Raw genomic sequence first — 12,226 nt, forward strand, 5'->3', positions numbered from 1 at the left:
TTATTCTGGTCCAGTTTCCTCATATACCCAAGAGGAAGGTTTCCAACAGGACTCAATAAAATAACTAACAGGTCCAATGGTAACAAACCAGGCACTTTCTCGAAACAAAGCTGTACAAGTAAACTAAATCATGGTTAGAATTCTATCAACTGAATATGGTAATCGTAAAACAAGAAACCACCAAAGCCAAAAACCCAAGAGTCATCCTCAAAACTCTCCTATCTAGTGAGAAAATGAGTCCTACCCCTTCTACCCTTGATCACTGCCGCCATGTTTTCCCCAGTCCTTGTCATCTCTGAGCAGGACTATTCTAATAACTTCCTAGTTGAACTCCCTTAGTCCATCTTCCACACTGCCACCAAAGTGAACCCTGAAATCAGTCAAGTTATTCCCCTACAGGGGAAGTAGCTCCACTGAGAGTTTTCACTGCCTTTCATATGCTGAGTATCTACTTATTATTTGACCTCAGCTCAGTGCCAATTCTGAGACCTGTGATGGCATGTCTATTTCAGAGTTAGAGTGCTTCATTCCTCTTCTAAATTTTCAGACACAAACTACAAGTAGGGTGACAACTACTGCTGCAGATGTAAACACAAAATGCTATGTTGTGGTAGCTAGGCTCTAAAGCCAGCCCCCAGTGAACCACACCCCCAGTATCCACGCCCTTGTATAAAACCACCCCACGGTGAACCTGGCCTGACTTCTGTGACTCACTTCAACCAAGAGAACGTGACAGAAGCGATGCTGTCAGTTTCCAATCTATGCCTTAAGAAGGCTGCTTGGGCACTCCTGGTAGCCTTGGGCAGCCATGTAAGAAGTCTGCCCGCCTTGCTAAGGAAACCACGTGGAGAAGTCACACGGGGGAAGAGGGGCCCTGAAATGTCCTGAGACTTTATGGAGAGGGGGCCCCAGCTGTCCCGACGTCCCAGGTAAGCCCGCCTTTCAACCTTCCCCTCCGAGGTGCCAAGGAGCTGTTCTGGATGTGTTATGGGGCCCCAGATGACTGCTGCCTCAGCTGACATCATGTGGAACAACAGAACCCCCAAGCTGAGCCCAATCAATCCAAAGAACCGTGAGAATTAATAAAATGATTGTCATTTTAAGGCACTAAGTTTTGGGGTGATTTGCTACACAGACAACAAACATCTATTATTTCCGATCTACTCTCTCCTTGAAAGCAGGAAGTGTGTTACATACCTCTAGGGCCCCAGTACCTAAGCACAAGAACTGGCATAAAACCAAGCCTTATAATTTGTAAATAAATTAATCTCATAGAAAAACAAGTTATTTGAAAAATACCACGTGACCGATAAAATCTTTTAAAACCTTGTACTGACTGAGTTGAATAGCGTCTTCCAAAAATTCATGTCCACCCAGAATGTGACCTTGAAATGCATCATACTGGGTTAAATCCAATGACTGGTGTCCTTATAAAAAGGCCATGTGACAACGGAAGCAGAAATTGGAGTGACACAGCTACAAGCCAAGAAACGCTAAAGGGCTACCAGAAGCTGGGAAGAAGGCAAGGAAGGATTCTCCCCTAGAGCCTTCAGCGGGAGCCCTGCTGACACCCTCATTTTGGATTTCTGGCCTCCAGAACCATAAGAGAATAGATTTCTTGTTTTAAGCCATGCAGTTTGTGGTAATTTTGTTACATCAGTTACAGAAAACCGATACAGACCTGGAGCCCTGGCGTGGGCAAATCTAACAGGCCCCCTGTTGGCTGACTGACAGGCTGAAAACCACTGACAGGAATCATCTCCTGTTCCTCTCAGTTATAATTTAATTATCTTACAGTAATTTAATTATGACACTTGCAGTTTATGTTCACAAAGCATCCCACAAACGAATCTCGTTCGTTTTCCCCCAAAGAATTAGCAAACAGAATTATTATAGTTTTTCAGGTTATAAACAGGTGAAAACCAAATACGTTAGTTTAACTCATTTGCCTGTGTGACTGGCCTGGAAATGCAACTTTAATTCCTGCCCTTTGGATCCCAGGAGGCGCTTAAACTGAAGTTCTGCCTCAGGCCTTCTCAGCTGTTCCCCAGACGCTCCAAATCCCCCCTCCCTTCCAGCTCCCCGGCCCCCAGCACCCTCGGCGGCCCCCGGCCCCGCCTCCTCCCCTGGACAGCGCTGTGGGTGCTCTCCCGCTGGCCTGCCCCGCCCCGCCCCTACCTGGGGCAGGATGACTTTTTTCAGCTGCTCCTGGGTGAAGTGCTCCACGTAGGCCTCCAGGTGAGACAGCAGCACCGTCCGCACGTGCTCCTCGTGCACCTCAAACAGCCGCAGCAGCACGGGGATCACCCGCGCCTGGAACAGCGCTGGCGAGAGCAGGCGGGGGGCGCCTCCCCTCGCACCGTCTTCTCCCCAGGTCAGACGGAAAAACAACTCGTCATTTCGGTGAAAGCAGCACGAAGCCCGGCGCAGAAACTGAGCCCAGAGCGTCACACACGTTCTAAGTGCTCTTCTAAATTCTTACGTCCCAAACCAAAGGGAAGTGCTTCTTTCGACCCCAAATTACTCAAGGCTTAACTGTCTGAATCACACTCCACCTTGTAGAAGTGCTTCTGAAATACTCTGTCATACTTAATGTACTATTTACATAGAAACCTCATGTTCTAATAGAATCCTGAGTCGATAGGTCTTTATATATTTACATCTAATCAATGAGGAATTTCATATACTAGATTCAACGGATATGATTGTTGCAATTTTATCCGCAAGCCAGGAAGTGTGTTAAATGCTACAGCAAGAGTTGGTGCCGACAGTCCTCTCCTTCTTAGTAGTTATGGTAGGTTATTCAACAGAGACATGCATCAGAACCATTTGGGGACCTTTCAAAATACATATTTACCCATCCTTGCTCTGTCCCAGAAGCAGTGGATCAGGCACAGGCAAATTTTTAAAAAGCTCCCCAGGTGGTTCAGATTACCATGAAATAATCTTGCACTGCTCAAATACGGACTAATAACTCCCAAACTCCGTAATTACCAATAATACTTTGAAAAAAAATTCACCTTTTTTGGGGCCAAGGAGGTAGGGAAGAAAACTCTTAACAGCTACTGGCTCTGCAAACACCAACTGATTAAGCAGAAGAGGCACCAGCCGTGAAGCTATTAATTCCTCTGACAGGCAGCTGACTCTGTCCAGCAGGAACCTGAGGGCAAAGAAGGAAAGCCCGGGAAATTGGCTGTGACTGTATCAACTCACTTGTACAGTTTAGACACATGCAGCTTTATTCCACTTCCATCAAAGTGATGAATCTGAAATGCAGCTAGAGAAACTGTAGCTAGGTCAGTCCCCAGGTATTTAAGAAAAACACAGAAGGTGTGAGGCAAGGCCAGCTAGTCAGTACATACACAACCTCCAATCCAAGCTAGGAAAATTTTTTCAACAAACGGCCCCTCATTAATAGCAAGAGTGTCTTCTTTCCCCGCTAATAAGCCAGAGGCTTTTTAGTCAATAAACGGTACTTTCTCAAGTTTAAAAGATGTAGGATATTACATTATCTAAAGTTTCCACGGTAAACAAAATACTACCTTTTGTTACTCAACTTATTAAAACAAGCTATGTACAAGCACTTAGGAAATACACAGATATCAGGTGTTAGCAGTAGTAACACGCCACTATACAATCACCCTGAGCAGGTAATCCTGCCTCCTCCTTAATCGGGAAACAGGCCCCACCATGCTTTATCTCCTGCAAGCCCCTAGGCCACTATCGACAAACGGATCCACACCCAAACTCACTCCCGGCTCCTTTCCAGGCTTCATGGATGCGAGGGCTTCCTCTTATTGAAGGTCACCCCCACTGAGCCATTGCCCCAACACCCCCTTCTCCTCCAGGGCCATGCACCGACAGCCCCCAACACAACTGCATCTTCAACTCCTCCCTCACTCCCCCACCAGCTCCGTCCCCTCAGCCTACAAACATGCTCCAGTCTCTTCCAGCCTTAAAAACATCCTTGTTAAAAAGAAAAAAAAAAAATCCTTCCTTGACTCCATTAGCAATTCTTTAGCAATTCTATGTTCCTCTTCTCCGAGCTTTTCAGGAGATTTTACCCAAAGTCCACTTTCTCACCTTCCACCCACTTCTCAATTCACTGCAGTTTGATTCGCTCTGCTGAAACAGCTCCAAGACAAGGTCATCAGTGCTCTCCTGACTGCTAAGTGAACAGGTATCTGTTGACTGCTCCTATCTTTCTGAAATTTTCTACTCCTTTGGAATACCAGCCTTCCTGGCTCTCTCTCAACGTCCTCCAACCACTGCTTCTGTCTCATTCATCAGCCACTCCCTCCCCACTGGCCCCCTTACAAGGTTGGGTGCCCCAGGGTTACATTTGGGCCACTGTCCTTTTCATGCTACCCACTTTCTATGGGACAATGTCACCAACTACAGGCTGATGAAGCCTCACATTCGCCTCTAGCTCATCAGCTTAAGACCTCTCTCCTGAGCTTCAGACCCATCTGCCCAAATGCCCACGTACATCTCTATCTGAAGTCCCACAGACACTTCAGACCAACACACTGAATGCCAAATTCTTCATTTTCCCTGTATGAAGGTTCTCTCCTCCAGTATTCTCTAACTCTTTTGGTGATAATCACTAAGGCTTGTCGGTCTGTTTTAATATTTCTTATCGGTGTCTTCTTCACTGTACCATCACTGCCCTTACGTGAGGCCTCACATCTACTACCTGGCCTACCGCAGTCTACCAACCGATCCAAGTCTTATGTGAAATAAACCTGTGGCCTCCATAGCAAACAGAGTGATCCACCCAAGAGGAGACAGCCATCTCACAGCCCGTTTTCACTCCTTTGATGGTTTCAAGGCCTGAAGTCCACTGCTTACCAGTAGTGTCAATACTCCTAACTGCCACGTCCAAGGGTGCCCACCCCTTACCCTCCAGCAGGACCCAAGTGCTCATCATTCCTTGCACAAGACATACTGTGTCTTGCCTCTGTGCACCGGTTCATGTTGCTCCTCTGCCTAGAATACCTCTTCTCTAACCTCCTTCTCCCCCATCCTCTGTTGTTCTCAGGACAACACCCCCCACCCCCCTCAAGCTCCATCACTGTTTAAGAGTTATCAGTCTGTACCTGTTTCCCTCACCAGACCTATCCATCTCAGGGCCTAGAAAAGAGCCTGACGTATAGGAAATGTCACTAAACTTTAAGAAAACAAATGTCTGACTCATTCTCTCTAGGACACCTGAAGTGATGACATGGACTTAATCCAAGTTACGGAATTTTAAGGCCTGAATTTTCTAAACTTACTTGAAAAATTCAGCTTTTTCCTCTTCACTCTTCAATGTTAAACTTTTCAAGAAATTCACAACTTCTAGAAAATCATTCCTAAATGCCAAAAAAAAAAAAAATGCAGGACAACAGATTAAAGATGGCGTGTCAAATATTGAAGCCATAACCACAGACCACACCACAATAATATTCAACAAAGAAACATTCCCCTGTGCCACTTGGAAGATTCTATTATAACTAAGTAGCTTGTAAGACAAATACTATGGAACAAGTCCACAGGGAATTTAATATTTTAAGAATATCAAAGAGATCTGTCAAGAGGATACACGCTTAACCACACACACATGTGCGTACACAAACGCTAACAAACACTGCGGTTTCAATCATCATCATAATCATCCAAACTTTTTGTTGTAACAGGACGTGGTTACATGAACTATCCTGGGAGAAATGGTATTACCATTACAAAATAGTTGCTGATTTTCAAGTCTCCTTTGGTGAAAACTATTAAAGAGGGTTGGGGAAAGAGGAATTTCTGGTACAAGTCACAGGGACCTTCTCAGTTCTCCTGCTGTAGTTGTCTGGTCACTTTTGCAGCCAGGCAGGGAAGAGGGTGAGAGGAGTGGTCAGTTTCCTGCAGGGTCTCCAGAGAGTCCCGAGGCCACTCAGCTCCAAGCGAACGTCGCCCCTGGAAAGGAGGCTTCAGCAGCAGCCTGCGGCCCCCGCCAGGACAGCTGACCTCCTGGGTCTCCACTCCTCACACTGACACCTGTCTCCCTCTGGCTCAGCGGCAGAGAAAAAGCACAAATGCCTTAACTGAAGTGTAATCAGATCGGCTTGGCTGCCTCAGCGGGAACTGCTGGCCCTCCTCCTGCTGCCGCCTCTGGCCGGGCTTTCCCCTCACGTGTAACAATCAGATTTGGGGGAGAAGGAGCCGGTGTGTGGTTTTGGCTTCCCTCTCCCATCTCTGTTTAATACACAATTCTTACTAAAGAACTCTTATCACACACAGTAATGAGAGCACCTATTTACTGTAAAGGATTCTTCTTTGTAGACATTCTATACCAAGATAGATAAATAAAGTATCACTATGAATCACCCAAAAAGACATGGAAATACCTTGGTTAAAAGCCTCATAATGGGAAAGGTTTGAACAGTTTCCCTGGAGCATAAGTGACAAAACCCTTGTAACTACAAGGAAAATACCCTCTCTGCCTTGTTTAATAATATACCCCACCCCCATCCTTAGAGGTAACTGTTCCCCTCCAGGGATAATATTAGCTTTCCCTTCACTCTGGTTTCTCTCAGGCTTTCCGACTGCAAACACATAGGATTTTTAGTTTCACAACTGACATAAAATTGATTTTGCTAATAAAAGTCATGAATGTGGAGTTAACCTGTGCAGAAGTTCTGCAGTCATGGAAATTAAAAAATAAAGGACACATAATTAAAACTAACCTGGAAGAGAGGTTCAAAAACACCTCTGAATCCAGCGACAGTATTAACAGTTACACTGTGCCCTCCCTCTAAATTGACTTCTTTGCTCTTCCATCACGTATCACTAAACAAAGAAAACAATCTTCTGCCTGAAGAAAAATCAGCTCATTTACACACACACCCCCCCGCCCAAGTAAAATTCAATAATAACAGACTCGTATCACAATGGCAGCAAAAAGGAGAGGCCATGTTTATTAAGTTCCTCAATTAACTTCCAACTGTAAACCACTGGACACAGCCTAGCTTCTTCCCATTCAGAAGCCCTAAGTAATCCAGCTATAGTTTCTAGACCCAGGCCCTCCATGACAATCAAGGAGTTTGAAAACTTCCTATCTGTGATAGGAACCTGAGAGGCAACCTGATTTCTCCCTCTGTTTTCCCAGGTGGACATGATTCACTCTCTTCTAATAATGAAGGACAGCAAGAGCAGCGAAAGGGACCGCATCATTTGGTCCTCCAAAACCCAGCGCTGGCGCATAACCCGCAAGAGAGCAGGCGGGCGTCGGCGGGGAGCAGCCAGCGTGTCACCCCGGGCGCCCTCACCTGAAGAAGTCGTGGGACAGGAGGGTGTGGAGCGCTGGCCGACAGTTTGGAGTGGGATTCAGCAGGGTTGAGTGCAAGGTCTGCTGAAAGCTGGAGAGAACATCCGCTGAAACTGAAATCCAGAGCGACAGTTAGTTTCCAAGGCCGTCTCCCTCTTTTCAGGACCTCTATAGCTGGAGACTGACGAGAGCAAAAACCAACCTGTAAAAGCCCAAACAAACAAAGCCCTGGCTGTTGCTGAACAGCTTCCTGCTTGCCTGAAGCCAAACTCCTTGGCAGGTGTAGAAAATTGTCCTGCCAACACATCCAAGCCCCTGCTCACGTGCCTCCCCTTGGAAGCCCTCTCATTTCCCGACTGTCAGTTTAACTCAGCTCAGGCCCAGAGGAGGAGGTTTAATAAGCGGCAGGTTTGAGGGCCTTTTCAACCAAGTCTCCTCACCCACAGAACACAGGAAGTTATCTGAATGACTATATTTTCAATTCTCTCGGGGGTGGTACATAATTGCCACCATTCTAGACACAGTGAAGAACAGTGAGTTCGTCATCCACCAAGAACGCCTTAGGGTTTAATTCTCAAGTGTTTAGGCTGGGACAACGCAGAGCTGACAGGTGAATGGTGCTTGTGACTGCAGAGCACCACGTGAACCGGGAAGAAGAAACTGCGTCAGAGCTGCAGCAATGTGAGATATAGGCCGGTAAGGGGCCTAATGGGACATGGACCCCAGGACACTTAAAGGGTGGACGACTGAAGGCCTGGCGTGGCTGGAGGAGAGTGAAGCAGGCTGCCAAGCAGGCCGCCAGAGAGCTCAGAAGAGACCTATGGGTTCAGTGGCCCGGGCTTTGAGGGCCAACAAAAGAAAAAAGTATGAGTAAATGAAATCACAAAGAAAAAAATCAAAAGGACTTTGAAAAAATAAAGATAAAGAAACGTTAATCTTGATTTAGAAATTAATAAAAAACTTTGAATCTTCCTCTACTCTTCAGATCATTACATATACATCAATAACAGCATTCACTTACTTAGTGGCTGGCTTGATAAGGAATCGTCTTTAGACCATAAATACCAATTAATAAGATAATAACATATGATATTCATAGCCATAGTTCAAAGTGCTTCCAACTTAAAATTCTTTTAACTATGCAAAGTAAAGAAACCCAAAGCTTCTTCCCTCACTGCTATGAGGATCTGCCCTAAACAACTTACTTGGTAAGCAACAGCTCCTTACTATGATCAAAGACTGCAGTGCTTTGAATACACACAGAACAAGCCATGGATGATTTTCCTACTTATTCTGTGGATGCAGTAGCGTAACTCCAACTCACCCTGTTCACTTAAGATTGTGAGCAAACTTTCCACCAATGTCCCAAAAGAATACGCATCCCGAGCATGTCCGTGTGACTCTGGCAGAGTTGTGAATTCTGGAAACTAAAAGCAGTAAAGACCATTAAAACCAGAGGATCTGCTTTACAAACCATTTCTACTTTTCTCTGAAGCACTTTCTCCCATTTTCATTATACTCAAAGCTCACTACATATTACCACACACAAATTTATAGGCTCTTAAAACTATTAGTGAATAGAATTTATCAAAGATACTAATCATATCAAACAAGGGCAAAAAGAAAAAAAGGTCAGAATATATGTCTGTGGCTTTCAAAAATATTTTTGACTGCAAACCAGAGAAAAAAAATTATAATTATCATTATCAACATATGCATATACATGTATAAATACATATCAGAAACAAAAGTTTCATAAAACAGTACTTAGCTTTACTACCCAAGATGTCCAATGATATTTTCTATTTTATTCCTTTCTTTTTCTCCCTTAAAATGCTGGTCAGGACCCCTAAATTGATTCAAAACCCACAAATCATCAGTTTGAAAAACACTACTATATATACATAGTACTGATTTGAATAAACCTGAGTTATTTCAAGTCTTAGGTTTATACTTAAGTTTATAGTTGGGTTTGTATTTCCTGTAAAGCACACTAAATATGTCTTTGGGGGTCAATGTCTATAGTGGTTAAGAACAAATTTAGAGAAAGCAGCTGCTTTTGAATTTACTGGTAAATACACTCTTTCTTTACCAGCACCATAATATTAATAATTGCTCTTCCTTACATCTTGGAATCCCAACTAATGGCCAGATAGGCAGATGACTAGTTGGGTGAAGCACAGAAAAGGGCTCGGGTCTCGCTTCCTCAGCTCTCATGGCTTCCAATAATGTACAAAGACTTACCATGAAATAGCTACGAAGCGCCAACCCTGCTCACTGAGGTACCTCTTATCTTTAAGCACTATCACAGGTGTCTATATGACCAACAAATGTAAGCTGAGTGTCAAGAAAAAGGCTTTCTGCTGTGATGATACAATAAATCTTAGAAGCCTTCAAGGCCAGAGGAATTATGAGGCGTCTATAACTTAGCAAAGAAAGAGGTGGGCAGAGGAAAGGTTTTTTTAAAGTTTCATACTCAGTTACACAAAGAAGCCTTCATTACATCTGAAGCGTATCCTCTTACCATCTCTTCAGGAGGGATAGATGCTGGGTCCCTTACTGACCGAATACTCCTTAGAAACTAGACAGAGAAATAAATTAAGGAAAGTAATTCAAGCGTATGTTTGGTGAACCAATCTCTTACATTAAGTTACAAAAGCAAAAAGCAATGGAAACAGCAGCAATGAAACCTTCAAACCAATGCCACACATTAAATGCATAAATTTAAAATCTTGATAACTGAAAAATGTAGACACAGTACCTGGCATGGCACAAGGCTTAGTGGAAAATAAATTATCAGTTCCCTTTCCTTTCCCCTTCAGCTGGTTTAACAGAAACCCTCTGGTGTTCAGAGGCATCTCTGTAACTGATTTCCTTATAAGGGAATTAGAAATACTTCTTTCTCATCCTGCACAGATACTAACAAATAAAAGGCTTCTCTAGCGGAGAACAAATCTATCATTAATCTGCTCACTGAGTCAAGTCAATCATAAGGTTTGCTGTCACATGAGATATATGAGGACCTTATAAACTACAGAGACAAAGCCAACATCCACAGAACAAGTACATTCATTCACTGATTCAAAGATTATTTTTCAAGAGCTTATATGTCCCAAGCGCCATTTAGGGCACCAGGAATACAAAATGAATGCAATAAATCCCCGCCCCCAACCAGGTGCTCGCAACCTAGAACGTAAACTAAGAACTTCGATAACGTGTGCTGGCTGAGTGCCATGGAAGCCCAGGAGGGAACTACTCTTGTTGGGTAGGGAACGCCTGGGGGAGGGCTTCATAAAGAGGAGACTTAGCCAGATCTAGACTTCAGCTAGGCGTCAGCCCGATCTTACATCCTGCAGAGAACCCAGGGGAAGAAAGGCATCCCAGCAACAGAAAGAAAGAAGGCACACAAAGAAAGAAGAGGGTGAAGGAGGACCACCCATGAGAACACAGCTGAGCTGCGTGGAACAGGATGCAAGCGGAGTGTAGCTCAATAACTGAGTGGTAAACGGAGCTAAAGGTAGGCTGGGGAGGAGACTGTGAAGGGCCTTGTATGCCATGGTAAAGAATCTGGGATGAACCCCACAGGAAGAATTATGTCCTGGTATACTAATTAGATGGAAGCTGACTTCTGAGAAGAAAGTGATCAACAGGGGCAGAAATAATAAAGGAATGTCTTCGTGGTGGAAGGAGCATTTGAATTGAGCCAGAGCCCCTGAAGGTGCACATGCAACAAGGCCCCCGTGTGGAAGCTGCACACAAGGGAACAAGGGAAATTAGGCCGAGCCAGGAAGTCAGGGAGTCACCCTGTCAATAGGGAAATTATGATGGGAGTGGTTTTTCTGTTTTAAAAAGAGTTAAGTCTAGTGGCAACATGCAAGATGGTGAAAACAGGAAACAAAACAGAGAATAGCAAGGTTGCTCAACCCAGGAGGGGAATATGTAGATCACTGTCAGACAAAATTACTGTTCAAGAAGTACCACAGGCAGCAACAACACACCCCACTAGGAGGAGCTGAGATGCACAGCTCCTGATGCCAGCTCTTAAGATATGACGTATGACTCTGGACAACTTGAACGATTGTTCAATGAACATTTCTAATGTACCTAATATGTACCAGGCACTATTCTAGGTGGATATATAAAGATAAGTATACGAGACTATCACCCTCAAGAAGCTCAACCACTAGTAAAGAAGACAGACACATGACGGTAATTTCAACATTAAACATTCAATGGGAAAATTAAGTACAGGCTACTACAGGAGCACAGAGGACGGGCATTTAATTAAAAATTTGACTAAGCCACTCTACCTCTTTCAGTCTGATTCCTCAACTATAGAATGAGGAGAAAAGAATAAATGACTCCTAGTCTCCCCCTGGAGAGTTCTATGAATTCTACAATTCTATGAATATGAGTATTGACAAAAAAGTCAAGTCTCCGAATCTGAGATCACACTAACATTGAAGGAAAGTCCCTAGGGGAGAACCACACACCAAAATGCTATCAAATTCTGAATAACAAAGAGGGCCTGTCACCTGGCTTACCTCTGGTGTGGCCTGAGGAACTTTACAGACTGTTTCCATTCCTCCCAGCTTCCAGTGCCCGTCTTCACTCACAAACACAGATGATAAACAGACATTGTTGTGTGTGAGGTGTCCCTGGAAAAACAGAACAGGGAGAAGACTGCCACTCCAATTTTCTGAGCAGAAGTTTTAAAAAACTAAGTACTCATTACCAAAAAAAAAAAAAAAAAAAAATTATGGCAAGTCTTCCTACTTGTGGCATAATAAACAGAACTACAACTTTAAGGAATGACGAATTGAATGAGGCTGCTTAAACATTATGAGGTTAGAAAAAAGGGAAAAAACACAATAGAAAGGCTTATCTCCCCCTGCCTGGTGAGGCAGGTTAATAAAGACGTAAAAGCCA

At 44.1% G+C, this 12,226-nt stretch overlaps 1 protein-coding gene across 8 annotated transcripts in view; it reads right to left on the bottom strand.

Moving 5' to 3' along the window:
* SCYL3 (SCY1 like pseudokinase 3) overlaps window positions 1-12,226 on the bottom strand; it is a 40,209-nt gene that overhangs the window by 11,149 nt on the left and 16,834 nt on the right. For 5 of the 8 annotated variants that reach the window (XM_057546874.1, XM_057546851.1, XM_057546842.1 and 2 more), the window contains 7 exons: window positions 11,842-11,955; window positions 9,822-9,878; window positions 8,622-8,724; window positions 7,299-7,410; window positions 5,277-5,354; window positions 3,021-3,160; window positions 2,179-2,366 (listed from right to left, as the gene is read on the bottom strand). In XM_057546874.1, coding sequence (XP_057402857.1) covers window positions 2,179-2,366; window positions 3,021-3,160; window positions 5,277-5,354; window positions 7,299-7,410; window positions 8,622-8,724; window positions 9,822-9,878; window positions 11,842-11,955 — 792 coding nt within the window. The remainder of the gene's footprint in view (window positions 1-2,178; window positions 2,367-3,020; window positions 3,161-5,276; window positions 5,355-7,298; window positions 7,411-8,621; window positions 8,725-9,821; window positions 9,879-11,841; window positions 11,956-12,226) is intronic. The other 3 variants (XM_007172506.2, XM_007172501.2, XM_057546868.1) reach the window with 2 other exon arrangements.

This window comes from Balaenoptera acutorostrata, chromosome 1 (genome assembly GCF_949987535.1).
Source record: "Balaenoptera acutorostrata chromosome 1, mBalAcu1.1, whole genome shotgun sequence".
NCBI lineage: Eukaryota > Metazoa > Chordata > Mammalia > Artiodactyla > Balaenopteridae > Balaenoptera > Balaenoptera acutorostrata.